The following is a 20,835-nucleotide window of genomic DNA, read 5'->3' as shown; positions in this document are numbered from 1 at the left end:
AGAATCTATTATCAGCATGATATGTGATAATGACAATTAACCAAGTACATACATTTCAATTAATCACAGAATCTATTATCAGCATGATATGTGATAATGACAATTACAATTAATCAGTTTTTACTTGAAGTAGTATGGACATGCACAATTCATACTACAAGTCATACATTTCAATCACTAGGTTCACTATAGGCAACAACTCTAACACTAAACTAGGATCAATAACGTAGCTATCAGCAAGTCTAACACTAAAACTGATTATATGAATGAAGTGAGTAGAGAAATAAGTACCTTTTGTTGGTCAGACATGAAGGTGCATCTCATTAGCTTGTCACTACCAAAGTCATCACACAGATTCGTGAGAAACCAAGTCCATGTGTCCTTAGTCTCTGCTTCAACTACTGCGTAGGCTATCGGCAGTATCTGGTCGTTCGGGTCCCAGCCAATAGCCGTGAGAAGGTGACCTCCATATGGTGTCTTGATGAAGCACCCATCAAGGCAAATTATTGGTTGCAAACCATAAAACTCTTCTTGCATGCATCAAGGCACACATAGAGTCTTTGGAACTTTGGCCTTAAATCCACACCCGGTTTTGGTCTCTCAGAAGCAAACTCAGGTGGTCTCTCCACTTGCAACTTAACTGTAGAACCCGGGTTAGACCTCAGCAATTCATGACAATAGTCATACAGTCTCCGATACTGCTCTATGTACGTTCCTTGTAACTCATCAAGTGCAAACTGCTTAACCCGGGCAGCTTTAGACTTAGTTAGCTCTACATTCCACTTGCTGTATGCTTTGTTCATTAGCGTGGAGAGCTTTATTTTTGGATTCTCAGCGATCTTTTTTAGAAACACTTTGTCCAACCATTTTGCATGCATAATTCCAATTTTCAACTCTCTAGAACAGCTATGCTTGTTATGGCAGCTGGTTAATTGCCATGTTTGCTCATTCTTAATCTTCCCACAGTATGCAAACCAGTTACAACCCTCCACACAAGTGACCTTCACTCTCTGAAGATCAACCTTATCAAACCTCAAACCCCTCCCAGTGTGTACAGCATAGGCAGTGGCACAATCCTTGAACTCTTCTCTTGAGACATAAAGAGTTCCAACCTCCCACTTGTACTCACTCATGTCCTTTAGCTGCTTGTGCAATGGATACTTCTTTGCAACACTATTTCATTCTCATCATCATCAGTAATAGGCATATCTAGGAAATCTTCAGAATCATATCCTTCTTCCTCATCACCTAAACCTGCAACAACCTTCTCCTTACCTTTGGCACTCCCACTAGCTTTTGCTGCATCTGTTTGGGTTTCAGTTGATGCAGCCTCGAATCTATCCCCTACCCTGATGTTGACATCTACTAAGCCCTCTGCCCCTTCCTTATCATCATCACTATCACCAAACACAACTTCGGCAGCACTATCTTCTGAACCATCACCATTTTTGGAATCAGAACTCCATGAATCACAACTATCATCTTCACCACCCTTGGGTTCATAGTCCTCGTCCTCACTGCCATCACTACCCTCTCCTTCCTCATCTGATTCATCTTTGTTACCCACAATTTCTTCCTCCACATTTGGGCCAGAATTTTTCTCCACCTGTCCAACTGTTTGGGCCTCACTTGTAACCATTGGGCCTTGCCCATCAGATCCACCACCCTTCACTTGCATGTTACTTTCAGTACTCCCTAACAAGTGTACATCTTCAACCACCTCATGGATATCACTTGTTTTGTGAACTACAAACAGCTCCACCATATCCTCCCTAACCCCAATGTTAGCCATATTCATTGCATCTTTATCAGTTCGCAGCATCCTTAAGCCTTCTTCTGTATTCTGATCCTGTGATTTGTACCACATTGCAGCAATATCTTTCTTCAAATACCCTTGTCTGCTCACTATGTCATAAACCTCAATCAAGCTCCATTCATCTTCATTGCAGTAGTCTATGACAGTTGTCTCCCCACCCAAATACTTCAATTGCCCTTGTTGAAGTCCAAAGCTACCATGGTGGTAAACTTTGACACTAAAATAACTCATCCTAACCAACAGACCCTATTACAACAGGCAAATATAACGAAACAACATCAATCGCAGGCACACATTCAATCACCAGAAAACGTAAATTCATGCCCTAACTAACATAAGCAACGAACATTTTGCTGAGAATACAAAAAACCAACTAAACCCTAAAAATGCACGCAATCTCATACATTGCTGGCCATCTTTTCTTCGTAGAACTACTCAATAAAATCCCAAAAAACAAATTTTTTTTTCAAGTACATACCTCGTCGCACGATCAAACTCTGTCACCACAACAAAGGTGTAAGCTTTCATGCAAAACTCCCAAGAATGATCCGCCAACTACCTTGCAGCCCCTCCCTACGGTCAGCCTCGACGAAGAGAAAAAACGTGTGTGGTAACCAGAACTGGAATAAAAAACGTTGGGTAGAGGTGCTGTGATTCTTTGACGTTTCATATTTGCTATAGTGAACGGTATATTGGGCGCGAAGAGGCAGACGTGTGTATCTCAACCTTTGGGCTTACTCACTTAATGTCCACGTGTGTAATGCTGTTAACCAAATGTTAGTAATTTGGACGGTAGGACAATATTGATTCGATTTAGAAACGTTTGGGACACAAATAGGACGTTTAAAACGTTAGGGATAGGTTTGAGACTTACCCCAAACGTTGGGGACATAAATGATACTTTACTCTTCTTTTAAATATATCCAACCTTCTATGGCTATATGTATTCCCACATTTTTTTCTTTTTTTCAATATTCCAACCTTGACTACTAAGGCTTGTGTGTGTGTTTGTTTTCTTGTTAATTTCTTTCAATGGATTATATTTGATAACATAGAATGTTCTTAATTATCCTATCCTTCCTATCATCACATAAAACATTATCCACTTCGCATATTATATATCGAATTTATCAATATATGGAATAAGATTAAGTACCTTTAATCATAGGATACCAAACAAATAGCATATTCATTCCCATGTTAATTTTGAAGTCTAAAATTAGTACGCGTTGCATGTAAAGAGGTCCATATACACATATAAAGAAGATGCATCTTTTGAACAGGAGCGATAAAATAGCTTTTGAAAATGAATAATTTCTTCAAAAGCTCTTAAACAACTTTTTAAGAAGTTAAAAATATTTAAAAAATTATATCAAACAATATTAATGTGACTTTTCATAAGTCAAAAGCCTAACAAAAAAGAGTAGTTTTTAAAACTTTCTAAACGAGCTCATAATCTTAAATGTTAAAAACGTCGTCTGTGCTATCTTGAACAAAGCACTTATAGCAGTTCCAATGGTGTCTTGAACCACTCGGCCATCTCTCTCCCATGATGATTATGGCCCAGAAATCGAAACAATAGTAAATGATTCATATTCCATTTTTGGATAGGCGCCTATATAAAATAAATAATCAATTTGACCTATACGAAATATTTTTTTTATATAAAAAAAAGAAACCAAATTCTAAGCCGTAGGAACTAGTAGTAGCACTAGCATACAATTGCAACAAACACATTATTATTGAATAACAAAGAACAATCATAGCTAGAACACTGCATTGTACTACACTAAATTGATATATCTCTTCAATGGGATAAAATTTTCAATCCAAATGATTTGTTGAGCCATGCTTTCCAGCCACTACCACCATTGCTTTTCTGCGATATCAGCTCTGTGTTCGGTTCTGCCTTTGATGAACATACTTGCTTTTTGCACAACACAAAGTTCCTCACCCCATAAGATCCTATGGCTTCCAATGGATTCAGAGCTGTCAAAGCAGTTTCTATAAAAACCAATAAAAATAACCAGTCAACTTCAAAAATATCATGAATCAAACTTTACATCATTGTAATATTGTATCTCTATTCATATGCCTCTTTCTATTAGTTTAAATTTATAAAAGTAACAGTTTTATGATATGCAGACATAAATTAGAGTTTGATCTAAAAAAAATATCTATGCAAAAAAAATTCATGCAAACCTAAAAAGATGTTGCGTAAGAGTGCGTATTAGAATAAATATAACCATTTATATAACTCCTATCATCATCTTAAATTTTGAGAGAAGCGATTTCATGACTCTAACTAATACCTGTTGCGTTTAGGTAAGCATTGAAATAATAATGAATATAAAAAGCAGTAAGTTTTATTCAACTATATATATCCATACCGTCAAAGCATGCATTATAAAGGAGGAAGTTGGTAGGATCAAAACCAAGAATAGGAAGCCTGCCTTCATGAGCATAGGACTTGAGGGCAGTTTCAATGATCACAGAAATAGTGTCCTTTTCATTCACCACGAACCTTATTGGTTCTGCGTGTAACACTTTAACTTTTAGCATTTCATGATCGTACTAAAAGTTCAAGCGTTATCTATCTCTACTTCGTTAATTTCATACTATATTTATTTAATATTGAACCTTCGCGAATACAAATCAAACTTTTAATTAAGAAATTGAAAAGTATTTACTTTAAACTACTTAATCATATAATTATATTCACATAATATTAAATAGGAATAAGTACTTTTTTCGTCCCCAAGGTCTAGGGTCAAAATCAATTTCATCCTTAATCATTTTTTTTTATTAAAATCATCCTCAACGTTACAAAACGTTATAAAATCGTCTTTTTCTATTTTTTTGCACCAAATTACCTTTAACTATTAATAAAAATAATATTAAAAAAAAATAAAACCCCACCCCACCCACACCCAGCATCTCTTTGTCTCTCCCCCCACCCCAAACCCACCCCCAATTTCCCTTCCTCCTACTCTCTGACTCTCCACCCCAAATCGCATCCCATCCCATCATCATCATCATCATCATCATCATCATCATCATCATCATCATCATCATCATCATCAGTTCCCACTCCCTTACCCCCTCACCCCTTCACCATAACTCCCACCCCCTCACCCCACTCCATCACCCCCTCACCGTAACCCCCCACCCCTCATGCTGTCGTTTGGGCTATCTCGGAGGTGCACCCGCCGCTGCCCCAGCGTCCAACCCGCTGCCGCCCCTGCCTCTATTTTTGTTTTTGTTGTTGCTTCACCATTGTTGATTCACCCTTCTCTTTCTCTATTCTTCGTTCTTCCTATTTTTTTTTTTAATTTTTGAAGAACATATACATGATTGATGATGAATTGTTGCTAATTTTGTGATTATTTTGTGATTGATCTTGTTGTTGAATTTTTTATTTATTTTGTGGTTAGGGGTAAATGATGAGGGAGAGTAAGAGTCTTGGGGAAGGAGGGAGAGAGAAAGAGGTTTGGTGATGAAGAAGGAAATTGGGGGTTACTGGGTTAGTGGTGATGAAGAAGGGGGTGAGGGGGTGGGGGGGGGGGGGTTACGGTGAGGGGGTGAGGGGGTTGGAGGGGGGTTAGGTTTTGTTTTTATTTTTTAATTATTTTTATTATTTAATAAGGGTAATTTGGTAAAAAAAATAAAATTAAAGTAGAAAATGACGATTTTATAACGTTTTGTAACGTTGAGGATAATTTTAATAACAAAAAAAGATTAAGGACGAAATTGATTTTGACCCCAGACCTTGGGGACGAAAAAAATACTTATCCCTGTTAAATACATAGACTTATTCAATATTCCTCAAATACAAGTCTTGCCACTCTGAAAACTCAAAATGACAAATGACAAAGAAAAGAATCTCAACTAAACTAAAAACAAAAAATACAAATACATTAGTTTTGTAGTTCGGTTGCGGCCACGCCAAAGCTTACTAAACCTGTCACTAAAGTGTTAGATATAAAAATGGGTGAGAACATCATCCTTTCGAATTCTCAATAAAGAAGGGAATACCATCAAAGCAAAGAAATACTTGTAAATAGAAAGAATTTCATTATAAAAACAGTTTATTTTTAAAATAACCTTTTGAAAAAATTATGTGAGAAAACTTACTTTAAAAAAGTCGTAATGAATTTCTTTAGTTTACAATTCCATAAAGTAAATTGGATAATAAGGAAAAAGGATCAAAGACATGCCCAAGGGATTACTATCAAACAAACTTATATTGCTCATTCCTACCCATCAATACATAAACTAGAGTATCAGGACAATACCAAATCTAATCTGCCTCAACCTCCATCACCACATCAGGAACAACTTTCAACGTTACCACCACCAGCACGAGGATCTCAGTTTTTAAATATAGACAAAATAATACAAAAAATACACAAAAAGAAAGTACATATAGAGTAACTAGATCAAATAGTAGATAGATGCAATTATTCAAATAGACAAACTAAAAACAAAATATACACCCAAACAATACACACAAATACAAATGATGCATGTCTGCCCCTATGGCTGATGAACTCATCTGTCGATTATACAATCAAACTCGACATTTTTAGTAGCGAACCCTAGACAGTCTCTGCGTGCACGCATCCCCAAGCTCAAAAATTCATATTCATATATCAAATGCATTGGGGGAACATTCGGAAAGGTATAAGTGTCCGACCATATCTTGCGACGAAGGGTCAACAGAATCTCAAATCTCAACCTGGAGCAAGTGGAGCCGACCCACTGCATCTATCCAGGAAAATTCATGACCCAGATAAATTTTTAAATCACATATCATTCTCAACCAGGAGCAAGTGGGGGCGAACCAGTACATCTACCCCAGGAGACTCAAATATAAACTGGGAGCAAGCGGGCCAAAGCCACCATCCTTGCATCTACCCCAGAAAATCAAACCATAAACCGGAGCAAGTGGAACAACGCCACTGCATCTACCTAATCAGGTATATCTCAATCAGAGTCAATTTAGTTATCAAATTCACCCTCAAACTCATTTCACTTCATTTACAATCATAATCAAAATCAATCATTGTCATTTCTCATTATCATAATTATCATCATCCTCCTCAATCAAAATCAATCATCATAATTTCTTATTATCATAATCATCCTCATCACATCATTACTGACATAATCGTCATTCTCAATCATAATCTCTCGCACATCTCAACTTAATCAAGTTCTCATTATAAGTTTCATATTAATCTCACTTCTTATCATCATCTATGTAATCTCAACTTAAAATCACAATCCTTAACAAACTCATTAATAACACCGCTAAAACTCTACTCCGCATCCTTTATCATTCACCGGGTGAGGCTTGGACTGTTACATACAACTTGTAGGTATGGGTCTCTAATACAACACCCTAGACTTGAGGTCAAGATTGTATACTAACTCAAATAAAACATAATCATTCATAGTCAATAACAATTTAACTCAAACACCACATAACCCCTTTAATCTCGTTAAATTATTTCTCTAATTAATCATATTATAGATTGACAAGCCAAACTTCTCTAAATCTTCAATTTCAAGCAACTTTCACAATAACACTTCTCAAACACTTTTCTTTTGAGATCAATACCCATCAAACCTCATCCATGTTCAAGCCTAAACCATATCCATTCTTCCTAACACCCAACAACTCATTAAACTTCCAATATTTGTCTTAACCGTTGCATGACTTTCCTCCAAATCGATCAAACATCACATAATTTATCATCATATTCCTTAAAATAACCTTCTTTCTCTCAACTCTTATATTTAATTCCATTAAAACCTCAAACTCACTCTCCTATTCCCAAATCCTTGAATTTATAATTAATTTAATTTTAAAAATCTTTAACTAGTTAATCAAATCTCTTTTCGTTGTTATTAAAAATAAATGAGTTAAAATCACGAATTAACAAAATCATAAGAATCTGATTTTCTTTAAAATCTTTAAAAGTATTCAAGACATATCTCTTTTGATAAAGTTAAACAAACCAAACTCATTTTCAAAATCATAACCAAAATTTCCAAAACTCTTCAAATTTTTAGAAAAATTCCGACAGAACTTTCCCTAAAAACCGGAGTTTACCACCATTCACGGCTTTTCTCAATTCAACCTCAACCTAACAAAATCAGCATTTCAAATCAACATTTTCAAATCCGTTGTTCAAAACCAATCATTATCAATTTCAATAAAGAAAATTAAAATTAACATATTCAATCAATTTCACCAAAAATTCAGAAATAAACCAATCACCAACAAACACAACGTGTCAATCACAACAGAAAATCATTTACATCACATACATTAATCAATTTGCATTAACCTACTAAACTTGTCAGGTATTCAAAATCCAAAATATTTTCATTTTAAAACAATCCCTTATCTCGAGGAATCAAGCCCATAGAGATTTTAACACAATAAACCCCTTTTCTATTCGCGGTAGCTACAACAACATTTACTGTTTGCGGTTACAACACTTTGACCATGAGACATCAGAATATCCAAATCCTTAATAACCATTAACCAGAACATAAACCCAGCCGGTTTGAAAATTTTATTTTTTTTTCCTCCCAACACGAAAACAACGTCGTTTCATTGAGAGAGAGAGAGAGAGAGAGAGAGAGAGAGAGAGAGAGAGAGAGAGAGAGAGAGAGAGAGAGAGAGAGAGAGAGAGAGAGAGCCCTAACTTGAAGGATTCTCTTCCTCACCATTTCACCAGTCTCTGAGTCTCTCTCTCAATCGCACTCCAACTCCAGAACTCGCGATCGCCGACCGTCTCCTCTGCTTCGACTCGCTGGCTCTGGTGCATCTCCGATACTGCGCCGTTGCGTCTGTGGCTCCCCTGTACTGCACCGTCGCGTTTGTGGCTCCCAAGCAACCCTGTCGTCGCATCTCCTTACTCCGCGTCCTCATCCGTCGCTGATGCCTCCCCCTCGTCGTGCTCGGACAGGTTGGTCTTCTCTCTTTTCTGGGTTCGTGTCTTCGTGAAACTTACTCTTAATTTTATTTTTTTAGTTTTTCAGTTAGGTTATACTTTCATTAAATGAGTGAGTAGCTGATTAATTATGTTGATTATGAATCTGTAAAATGTTGTTGATTTGAATTTGTGAATTTTTTATTTTTGTGAAGGAAGAGAAGATAAAGCAAGGTTCTGAAAATCGGATCAGACTGGCCAGTTCTACCAAATTAACTGAAAACTGGTCCTCTAACCGATTCGATTGACCCCCAAAACCGTAGTTTAAAAAATCGATTAAAAAACCAATCGAACCAATTATTAACCAATGAACCGACTGAATGGACCGGATTTTTTGAAGGCCCGATTCTCCCCTTCAGCATCAAAACAGCGACCCCCTCTCCCTTCTCTCTCACAACCTCACTCACATTCTCAGTTTCTCAAAAAATCCCTAATTTCACTCCTATCTAACCCTATCAGAGTAAACACTGCTGCCACCGTCAGCCCCCAGCCTCCTGCTCATCGTGAAGCCCCATCAACCACCGTTAGCCCCCCAGCCGCCGCCTCTCTTCTCCTCCTCACCGTCTCTGTGCTCGTCGTGAAGCCCGCCTCTGTCATCGTCGTCGTCGGAAGTGACAGAGGGTGCCATCGTCGTCGTCGTCCTCGATCCTTTCCAAAGACGGTTTAGTAGTTAATACTTAGTTTGTGTGAGTTTGAGGTTTTGTTATTCTTGTTCGTCGTCTCTCCAAAGAGCCACGATAAGTGCCATCTAATGGGACAATAATCTACAGAGCTGTAAATTGAAACTAGTTCCAGTATTTACGCCTATAAGTCTCTTTGAAGGAGGATGGAAATGAAGAGTACCGATATATGTGGCTGTCCATTCTGTCATCTGAGAAACCATAATTTTTTTTGTTCGGTCATTATACACTACTCACACACACTATGAGTTCTTAAAGTACATCCAGTTTTAGCTGAGACTTGAATCTGGGTGCATCTATGGTAGGCTTCTGCTGCGAGAAACCATAATCTAATCATCTAACTGTGTTATAATCTGTACCCCTAGTAATATCCTTGATAAAATTGCTCTGTCCAAACTTTATCTAAGGTCATTTGGTAGGCAATTTTCCCTAAGGAGCTAACAAATATGGTCAGCGAAAAGCAAAGTTGAGCAAAATATGTCAACCAAAATGTATGTTTGGGAAATATCTAAAAAGGCAAGAGAAGCTGCTTTTTCCTTAGTTAAAAGACTAAAGATAGATTAGAATGAAAATTAATAATTTTAAGCTAAAAATAATAGCTTAATAGCAAGAATAATATTCTGAATGTCATCATTATAAGCTAAAGTTGATTATTCTAAAAGTGTAACGATTTTAGTAATGTTACGGAAAATATTAAATGTTAAATAATATGAACAATTGTTTCATATTTAATTTTGTAATTATAGCATTTTTTTAAAAAAAATCTTTAATATATTTTGAAATAACTAATTTTGATACAACGACAATATAAAGAATTTTGTACGAGTATTTAATTAGATTCATAAATAAAGGACGCTATTTTAAATATTAAGTTTGAAAATTAATTATTTTTTTGTAATACAATTGGTTGTCTATGTAAAATTCTTTTATAGTGAGAAAGAATAAAAATTAAATTATATTTTAAATGCAATAAATGATCTTAAAATTATTTTTCTAACAAAGGTATCCATACATAAATTGATTATTATATAATTGATTATTTAAAAAATCATTATAAAAATAAATAATTATTAAAATTAGTTTGATTTCTTACTATGTCTAAACATCCTAGATCTATTTTAGCTGAAAGGACTAATTCAGAGAAGGAAAAAGCTGAAAAATTACTGTGACTCATCTAAGGTCATAGATTTATTTAAGGAAAAAACGGATAAAAATGGTTTAGTGATGTAAAATTTTATTAATATGTATGAGATTTTAAATTTCACTTTTATTTTTACTAATGTATCTAAAAAAATTTTATGTAAATTTATTTGAAACCAATATACTTCTAATTATTTCTGTAGTCTATGACTCTCTGTATGTAATCTAATTATATGTATACTTATATTTATTATATTGGGTTTGCTATCCTGTGTCCTAAGGACATCAGTTAAGCATATTAAAAAAAATGTTTTAATGCTTTTGATATATTTAATGTATTCAAAATGTAAACAAGTTTACAATAATAAAAACAAGTTAATGGGTCGTGTATCATGTATGAAACAGATATATTTAATGCTTTTGATATATTTTTAAGCAATAGTTAATGGGCCGTATACCATGTATGAAGCGGGTCTTATAAGTGATTTATTTGTTTGGTTCATAAAAAAGGTGTTTACGGCAGTACCGGTGAGAATTTGTGTGGGCTGGAAAAAGAAACTATATGTTGCCACAACTCGCTTCTCACAATCTTTTATGATAATATTGCGAGCACGTACATACCTATCCACATTTTTAACTTAAACACCCTTTCATTCCTCCAAATACTTTTTTTTTTCCGCGGAGAGAATTATCAATTCCTTAGTCCATGCTCCAAACAACGTCACTTCTTATTTCCAGTTAAAAAAAAAAACGTCACTTCCTATTAAAATTTTACAACTCTACCCCGCAATTTTCGTTCTACATTGCCATGCAAATTATGTATCTAACAAGAGAGAAGCAAATTATGCTTATATAAAATTATTAATTTTATTTGAATTATTACATCTCTAAAATATACAATTAATATCCGTTGATTAATTATATTAACTAATGAACATACAAATTAGATATTGTACGTAAAATATTTATCTGCAAGAGGTATTTTAAATTTAGAATGTATAATTTTATCATTTAGTAGAAGAAGTGACGCTATTTTACTAGAAGTCATATTAAGCACTATTTTACCTTTTGACCTAACTTTTGATGACATCAAGTTATAACGAAACGTTTTACCACGACCACCGTGACCATAAAGGGGAAACAAAAATCCTTTCTCAAATTCGTTCATAGCCCTCATAACTCTGTTACAAGATTCTTTTTGCTCCATAGTCATTGCACGCAAGATCGATGATGTTAAGGTCTCTAAGGTCTCCATAGTTACTACCAGAAAAGATTGATATCGGAGAATATTCTTACAAGCTCATTCTATAAGAATGCATAATATCTTCTATGTCTAATAATACAAAATTCTTGGTGTTTTCATAAGACAAAATTAAATCTATCACAGTTTAAAAAAGTTAGTTCAACAAACTATCTCTAGCCACAAAATATTCTTTAAAGTTATAAAATGCATAAATAAGATAATAAGATTATACCATTCATGTTCAAATGCGTTCGACATCTATGTAGAATATCATTTGAAAGTTGCGACCAACAATTCTCCCAAACGAAAGTCAGGTCTTGAAAGATTGTTTGATACCAGTAAAATTACAAAAAATCTCTTCATAAATAATGCAAATGCCTAAGTACATGCTTCATTTAAGACATCTATAAATTTCTTATCATCTTGCAACAACTCAAAAGCAAAGTAGGCATTTTTAAAAGTGTCATAAGTTACACCATTTAGGTAGCGTTTATTTTGAGGTACTAAGATTGAGACTGGGAGACTGAAACTCAGTATCATGTTTGTTGGCTAGAGACTGGAACTAAAATTTTAGTCTCGAGACATAAAATTTTAGCCCCTTCGATACCTCCAAAAAGTGGGGACAAATGGGACTAAAATTTTTAGGAACGGAGATCGAAATTTACATAATAATTTTTTCCTAAAATACTCTCATTCCAAATTGTTAATTCCAAGTTTATCTTTTTGCAAAATCAAATTAGGACTCATCTTCTCAGACCAAATACAAGAATCGAAGATACCCAGTTGGAGCTGCTGCTCCATCGCCACCGCCAGGACCACCATCTTCTCGTCGTCGTAGTAGCCACCGTGATCGAGGTGAGTCGCCGAGGAGGGAGGAAGGGAGGGAGGGAGGGAGAGAGAGAGAGAGAACAACGAACAGAGAGAGGAGAGGTTGTTTCCACGTTGACGAGCTTCTATCCTCGCTGTTCGTGCTAACTGGCGTCGGCATCGTCGCTGGATTTGCTTAGGGAGAGCTTGAGAGAGAGAGCTCGACGAGCGTGACAGAGGAGGAGGGAGAAGTTGTTGTTGTCACCGAAAAACATTATAGTGTTTGCGTCTCCTTACTCAGCCACCACCTTTTCGCTCTTGTCCCTGAACCTACTTTGTCTATGTTTTATTTAGTTCTCTACCTTTGCCATACCTTTGCTCGCTAGAACCTCTGTCGATGCTATTGTGCTGCCGTCCTCAACCCTGTTCCAGTGCGGTTTTCAGGGGTATTCAAGTAATTTATTACATTTTAGTCTCTACTTTTATCTTAAACTTGAGACATAACTTAATCTTATATACTTTTTCATCAAACACAATACTAGAACTTATTTCAAATTCTGTCTTTCAATTTTTGTCTCTCAATCTCATTCTCGCTTCCAAATGTTATATTAGTATCCTTATGTCTTCAAAGCCAATGCAATTTCTTATGTCTTCTATTTTCAAAACAAATAATTATAATTATGCATGATTGATTTGTAAAATAAAAAATTTATGATAATTTTTTTAAAATGATAATTTCATTTTCACATCATTATTTGTTAATAATTTTATGTAGTATATGATTGATCTGTTTTAAAATAAGAAATAATATTATTGGATTACTATATTTTAGCCTCAATAATTATTTTTTTATCCATTAGAATATATTCTTGTATTATTCTAATTAAGCAGCTATGATTATTTCTTCATATATTATTATATGCCAACGTTATAATAGTCATGTTGATTATGATTATTTTATATATATATATATATATATATATATATATATATATATATATATATATAAATTATAGCTATTAAAGTAATTGTTACGGCCCAGCCCAGTTAGACGTGTGAACCGACCCGACCCGAAGACCTACTGATCCGGCCACGCACCCTCTTTGCCAGCTGCGTAACAGCTGGGGAGAAGGAAACTTCCTGGAAGGAGGCCCTCTCCTATGGGGCCCACTTTTCTGACAAGGTATATAAGGGGAGGGTCCGACCCTCCCCTCAAGGTACGTCACATATATCACCTTATCCACTTTTTGCCTGCACACCTGACTGACTAGAGTGTCGGAGTGTCTTTGCGGGTGACACCCCCTTCACACCAAGATCTCGGAACGTCGGATGCTCCGGCTCCAACCCGCCGACCAAGAATCAGGCGACACCCCATCTTACCAACCGAAGTACCACCCCGAACCGTCCGGTACCCGAGCTACCGTACATTGGCGCCGTCTGTGGGAAAAAATCGCCTAAATGGACATCGTATAAGGTCCTGAACGAATGCCCGTGGGGCAGAGACCGTGGGGGGAGGGGGGCTTCCGTGGTTTCCTCCTGGGAACGCACGAGGTCCCCTCCACGATGACCCGAGCCGTCTTCACGATCTCAAGAGAGACGCCCCTTCGGGGGAACAGGCAGCAATAGTGCCAGAATAATGCAGAAATTACGTCATAGGATGCAGAACCTAGAACACCAGCTGGCTGATCAGGAACATCGCCAGAGGACTTCTGAACCGAGCCCTTCCCGATCTAACGAGGCGCATGGAAGAACTCCCCAGAGAAGTCATTCCCGGCGCACGCCCAACCCGAAATCTGAGTCTGAAAGCGTCTGGGAAGAGCGGGAACGCTCAAGAAGACGGCGTGATCCCGTGATATACACCCGGCATGAGAGGAGATGCGCCACAAAGCGAGATCGGAAAGACGGCGAAGAAAGGCTGAAGAGAACACGACGACCCGTGATAATGGGCGCAACCCCGTTTCACCGTTCCATCGTCGAGGTCCGGCTACCAAAGCACTTTGATAAGCCGACGGACATGAGGTACGACGGAACTCAAGACCCACAGGAGCATCTCACGGCCTTCGAGGCCAGAATGAACCTGGAAGGAGTAGGCGACGAAGTGAGGTGTCGCGCCTTCCCGGTCACTCTGGCGGGACCTGCCATACGGTGGTTTAACAGCCTCCCGCAGGACTATGTTGCCAGGTTTTCGGACATTAGCCGCAATTTCTTGGCCCAATTCACTACCAGAATTGCAAAGGCGAAGCACCTGATCAACCTGCTTGGGGTGGCACAAAGACCCGGCGAGCCGACCAGAAAATACCTGGATCGGTTCAACGACGAGTGTTTGGAGATTGACGGGCTAACCGATTCGGTGGCTAGTCTGTGTTTCATGAATGGACTTCTGAACGAGGATTTCAGGAGGCATCTCACCACGAAGCCGGTGTGGACGATGCAGGAGATCCAAAGCGTGGCCAGGGAATATATCAACGATGAAGAAGTCAGTCAAGTCGTGGCTGCCAACAAGCGGCAGCCCACCTACAATCAACCTCGGCAGCACGGGGGCGGGGAAAGACAGAAGGAGCACGCCAGAGACGGCGGTCCGGGCAAGACATCCAGGCCGTTCCCCCGAGTCGGGAAGTTCACCAATAACACCCCTCACCGCCCCCATCATAGAAGTTTATCAACAGATAGCCAAGAAGGGAATTTTGTCGAAGCCCCGACCTCTAAAGGACCGAACTGGGGGGGACAAGAGCCTCTATTATGATTATCATAAGGGCTATGAACATAAGACACAGGATTGTTTCGACCTGAAAGACGCGCTAGAACAAGCGATTCGGGATGAAAAACTGGCCGAATTCTCCCATCTCATCTGGGAGCCAAGGAGACGAGATCGCAACCGCAAGGGAGAGGACAAGACCCGCGCGGTGAAGCGACGTCATGAGCCAGAGGATAACGAGCACGGCCTTACATAGTGAACGTGGTAACAGCAAGAGACGCGGCTCCAAGGTCGAGGTCGGCACATAAGAAAGACGCCAAAGTCCTGGCGGTTTCCTCATCTTCCGCGCGAAGCTCCAAGAGGGTTCCACCCATCTCATTCGGTCCGGAGGACCAATGGTTCGATGAGGTCGCGGAAAACCCTCCCATGGTCATGACGGCCAGAGTGGGAACCGGCCTCATCAAGCGGATCCTCGTAGACACCGGGGCTAACTCGAATATCATGTTCCGCAACGTGTTCGATGCCTTGGTCTACGGGATGCCGACCTAAAGACTCACCAGCACGGTGTTGTAGGCTTGGGTGACCACTTCATCAAGCTAGACGGGATAATCTCCCTACCGGTGTCCGTAGGACTAGGACAGGGGCGAAGATCGGTAATGGCTGAGTTCGTGGTTCTGCAAGACTCCACGGCCTACAACATCATCCTAGGAAGGAAGACTATCAACGATCTCAGGACAGTGATCAATACAAAGATGTTGGTAATGAAGTTCATCGTTGATGACGGATCCGTGGGATCCATAAAAGGAGACTTGGAAACGGCAGTCGCTTGCGACAATGCCAGTCTCTCCTTAAGGAAGAAATCTAAAGAGGCATCGGGAGTGTTCCTCGCCGACTTGGACGCTAGAGTCAACGACAAGCCAAGACCCGAACCAGAATGGAACTTAGAGAGGTTCAGAGTCGGTGACACAGAGGATTCACCTTCGTGAACAGAAACCTCCCACACGACCTGAAGAAACCCCTAATGGAAATGATCAGGGCTAACGGTGACCTATTTGCTTGGATGCCAGCCGACATGCCAGGGATAGACCCCCAACTAATGTCACATCACTTGGCCGTCAAGGCGGAGGCCAGACCGGTGGCCCAAAGGAGAAGAAAAATGTCACAAGAAACAGCAGAGGAGGTGGCCAGGCAGACGGCCAGCCTCCTCGAAGCGGGATTTATTCGGGAACTCGACTACTCGACATGGCTGTCGAATGTAGTTCTAGTAAAAAAGCACAATGAAAAATGGAGGATGTGTGTGGATTACTCTGATCTCAACAAAGCATGCCCCTAAGGACTGTTACCCCATACCCATGATTGATGCGCTCGTCGACGCGGAAGCGGGATATCGGTATCTGAACTTTATGGACGCTTATTCTAGCTACAATCAGATACCGATGCACCGGCCAAACGAAGAGAAAACATCGTTCATAACGCCGGGGGGAATATATTGCTACAAGGTAATGCCATTCGGCCTGAAGAACGCCGAGGCCACGTACCAAAGGTTAATGAACAAGATATTCAGCTACCTCATAGGCAAAACGGTAGAAGTATACGTGGATGATATCCTTGCAAAGACCACTCGGCCTGAAGACCTCTTAAGTGACCTAGGAAATGTGTTCGCTTCCCTCCGACAACACGGCATGAGGCTCAACCCACTCAAGTGTGCCTTTGCCATGGAAGCAGGAAAGTTCTTAGGGTTTATGATAACCCAAAGAGGGGTGGAGGCCAACCCTGACAAGTGTCAAGCAATACTCCAAATCAAGAGCCCGGGCTATGTCAAGGATGTTCAAAGGTTGTCAGGAAGGCTCACCACACTATCCCGCTTCCTCGGGGCGTCGGCTGCGAAGGCCCTGCCATTTTTCAACTTGATAAGAAAGGGGATAGCATTTGAATGGACCCCGGCGTGTGAGGAAGCATTCAACCATTTCAAAGAGATTCTTGCAACACCACCTGTCCTCGGGAAGCCGAAGGTCGGAGAACCACTCTACCTGTACTTGGCCATAACGGGGGAAGTGATGGCGGCGGTTTTGGTGCGGGAAAAAGGGAAGGTTCAGCAACCAATTTACTTTGTGATCAAAGCACTGCAAGGAGCCGACTTGAGATACAGCAAATTAGAGAAGTTGGCACTTGCACTCCTGACCTCTTCCCGTAGATTACGACAGTACTTCCAAGGCCATCAGATAGTCGTGAGGACAGACCAGGGAATCCACCAGATACTCCAGAAACCCGACTTAGCAGGAAGAATGATGACTTGGGCCATCGAGCTGTCCCAGTACGACTTGCAGTATGAACCCAGGCATGCGATTAAGGCACAGGCCATGGCCGACTTCTTGGTAGAAGTAACAGGGGACCCAACCGAGACAATGAGCATACGGTGGAAGCTCCACGTAGATGGGGCCTCCAACCAGACGTTCAGAAGGGCCGAGATCATCCTGGAGAGCCCCGCTGGAGTCATATATGAACAGTCGATCAAGTTCGAGTTCCCAGTGTCAAACAATCAAGCGGAATACGAAACCCTTCTGGGCGGCTTAATCTTAGCACGAGAAGTCGGGACCACAAGGCTAGAAGTGTGTAGTGACTCGCAGGTCGTCACTTCTCAGGTCAACCGGACCTACCAAGCCAGAGACTCCCTGTTACAGAAGTATCTGGAGAAGGTCAAAGAGTTGAGCAAATAATTCGAGGAGGTCACGATCCAACACGTTCCGAGAGAAAGGAACACACGGGTAGACCTCCTGTCCAAGCTAGCAAGCACAAAACCAGGGGCTGGCAACCGGTCTCTCATTCAGGGTTTGATAAAAGAGCCAGCGGTCACCCTCCACTTGACGAAGGTAGGCCCCTCGTGGATGGATCTGATCACTGACTTCTTGGAAAGCGGAAAAACCCTAATGACGTGAAATCGGCTAGAACATTGAGAAGGGAGGCAACCAAATATGCAATCATACAAGGTCAGTTGTTTAAGAAGGGACTCAGCCAATCCTTGTTAAAATGACTGCATCCCGACCAAACGGACTATGTGCTCAAGGAGGTCCATGAGGGATGCTGCGGTCACCACATCGGGGGAAAAACCCTAGCAAGAAAGCTCATCAGAGCTGGTTATTATTGGCTGTCAATGATGAAGGACTCCAAAGAATTCGTACGGAAATGCGTCTAGTGCCAGGAGAACGCCAATTTCCACAAGGCGCCGGCAACCAAGCTAAGTCTACTAACGTCCTCCCGACCTTTCTCACATTGGGGAGTCGACCACCTGGGACCTTTCTCGGTCGGTCCAGGGCAAGTCAAGTACCTTATAGTTGCTATCGACTACTATACCAAGTGGATAGAGGTTGAGCCATTGGCCAGCATATCCTCATCCAATTGTCGAAAGTTCATGTGGAGGCAAATGGTAACTCGATTCGGCATCCCTGAGGTCATTATCTCTGATAACGGGACGCAGTTTGCCGACAAGAAGTTCACAGAGTTCCTCACCGGTTTAGGCTTAAAGCAAAAGTTCTCATCTGTGGAACATCCCCAGACGAACGACCAAGTTGAGGCCGCGAATAAGGTCATCTTGCTAGGCCTCAAAAAGCGACTGGATAAGAAAAAGGGAGCATGGGCTGACGAACTCGCCTCCGTCCTCTAGTCCTACCGCACAACCCAGCAATCGTCTACAGGAGAAACCCCATTCCGCCTGACATACGAGGTGGATGCTATGATACCCGTAGAGGTCGGCGAACCAAGCCCACGGTTGCTTCTGGGAGGAGAAGAAGAAGCTGTAGAGAAGGACCTAATAGACGATGCCAGAGAAATGTCCCATTTGTCGGAAGCAGCGCTGAAGCAAAGAATGGCCCTACGCTACAACGCCAAAGTGCTCAGGAGAGAATTTGAACAAAATGACCTGGTTCTATGGCGCAACGACATCAGGATGCCGACTCAGGGGGAAGGTAAGCTGGCAGCCAACTGGGAAGGCCCTTACAGGGTCAAAGAGGTGATCGGTAGGGGCGCCTACAAGTTGGAAAGACTCAACGGCAAGGAAGTCCCGAGAACATGGAACGCGGGTAACTTAAGAATATTTTATTCTTATTTCAAACACGCCGAGTAGGCGACCTGACTAGCTCAGTAAGACCTGGTTCTTACTTTACCATCAAATAATTTACTTCTGTTAAATACTTATCATTGCAATAGACTTGTCCAACTGTCGATTAATGTTCACTTGTTAATGTTCACTCGTTAAGTTTACTTTTCCCCACTTACACATCCCACGACGACAAACTTCTTATGATACATGCTAAACGAGGCAACAACATGGTACCCCGGGACTGATCACCCCGGAAACCAACTAAGTTAACGCCATAACAAACGGCTGTAGCGATGATGAAGCCACGACTTGGCTTCGTCAAATTACCAACGCAACGGTAAACAAACGCAAGCGACAAACCAATACCAACAAAACGGTAATAAAATAGAACGAGAATGCACTACCAAGTAAGCGGAGGAAAACATTAACCATAAGCCGATTAGGCGACTACTAAAGCAGGTCAAAGTCTTAAGATCCAACAAAGTTCATCAAACTACACGACGAGGTCTACAAAAACAAAAATTACAAAATTCATACAAGAGTACAGAGATAACTTCTTCGGCATATCGACAATCTTGCCGTCCTTGATGGTTTTAAAGATCCCGATTTCCGACGTGTCGAAGTCAGGGGCCACGACCTTCACCTGGGCCTTAAGGGCCTCTTCGGTCATTAGGATGGCGATCTTCCCCTATTTCACGGTCTCTTTGTACTCCTTCTTATATTCTTCAGCTTCGGATTGAGCAGTCTTGGCCAATGAGGCGGCCTCGTCAAGTTCCTTTTCCAAAGCAATGACCCGGTCCTGAGCAGCGTTGAGCTGGCTCTCCAGAGTCAACTCCCGCTCAGCTAGCCGGGAAACAGCTACATCGGAAGTCTTCAATTTTTCCTCAGCGTCTGTGGCCTTCTCCTCGACAGCTCGGAGCTTCTCCTCTGCTTTGGACAGCTGCTCCCGAAGTGTTTCAACTTGCACCTTAAATTGATTGTTGGCCTTGACAGAGGACTCGAGCCTCCTCTGCACCGACTGCATTCCCGACAGCTCAAACTCGACCTTCCTGACTATGGCGGCGCCGCGAAGAAGAAAACAATACATCCACCTCGCCTGCCCAGGAAGATCCGAGCCATGGAAATGTTCCTCTGTGCCAGGAAGCAGCTGCGTGTCTATAAAGTTCCCGTCATCAAAATTCCTCTCCATCACAGTGAGGGCTCCTTCGAGACTGGAGGACGGCTTCCTCCTCTTTGGGTTGTGAATAATCTTCATATCATCCTCCTCGAATTGAGGGTTGGAGGTCGAGCCCTCGCCAGGACCAACTGCCTCACCATGAACGGGAGAGGCATGCACCTCATCAGCATTCTG

At 40.7% G+C, this 20,835-nt stretch overlaps 1 protein-coding gene and 1 pseudogene across 1 annotated transcript; both read right to left on the bottom strand.

Annotated features, from left to right (window-relative positions):
- Positions 1–258: 258 nt before the first annotated feature.
- LOC148579202 (uncharacterized) lies at positions 259–2,047 on the bottom strand (annotated as a pseudogene).
- Positions 2,048–3,623: 1,576 nt separating this feature from the next.
- On the bottom strand, positions 3,624–9,451 carry LOC148579201 (uncharacterized). Its single transcript, XM_088489191.1, has 3 exons — positions 9,346–9,451; positions 4,207–4,350; positions 3,624–3,805 (listed from the first exon to the last, which is right to left on the bottom strand). Exons 1-3 carry the CDS (start codon positions 9,449–9,451, stop codon positions 3,624–3,626), a joined length of 432 nt encoding a protein of 143 aa, XP_088345317.1.
- Positions 9,452–20,835: the final 11,384 nt, after the last annotated feature.

This window comes from Arachis ipaensis, chromosome B10 (assembly GCF_059453495.1).
Source record: "Arachis ipaensis isolate K30076 ecotype BB chromosome B10, ASM5945349v1, whole genome shotgun sequence".
Lineage (NCBI taxonomy): Eukaryota > Viridiplantae > Streptophyta > Magnoliopsida > Fabales > Fabaceae > Arachis > Arachis ipaensis.
The sequence above is the reverse complement of the archived record's forward strand: the minus strand, read 5'-3'. Positions and strand labels throughout refer to the sequence as shown.

What these genes read in the sequence shown, in the direction of transcription:
- LOC148579201 (XM_088489191.1), bottom strand. Translation starts at nt 9,451, where the DNA reads ATGGCACCCTCTGTCACTTCCGACGACGACGATGACAGAGGCGGGCTT. An exon ending in CGGCGGCTGGGGGGCTAACG is followed by an intron (nt 4,351 to 9,345) that starts GTGGTTGATGGG and finishes TGTTACACGCAG; the next exon opens with AACCAATAAGGTTCGTGGTG. An exon ending in TTATAATGCATGCTTTGACG is followed by an intron (nt 3,806 to 4,206) that starts GTATGGATATAT and finishes CTGCTTTGACAG; the next exon opens with CTCTGAATCCATTGGAAGCC.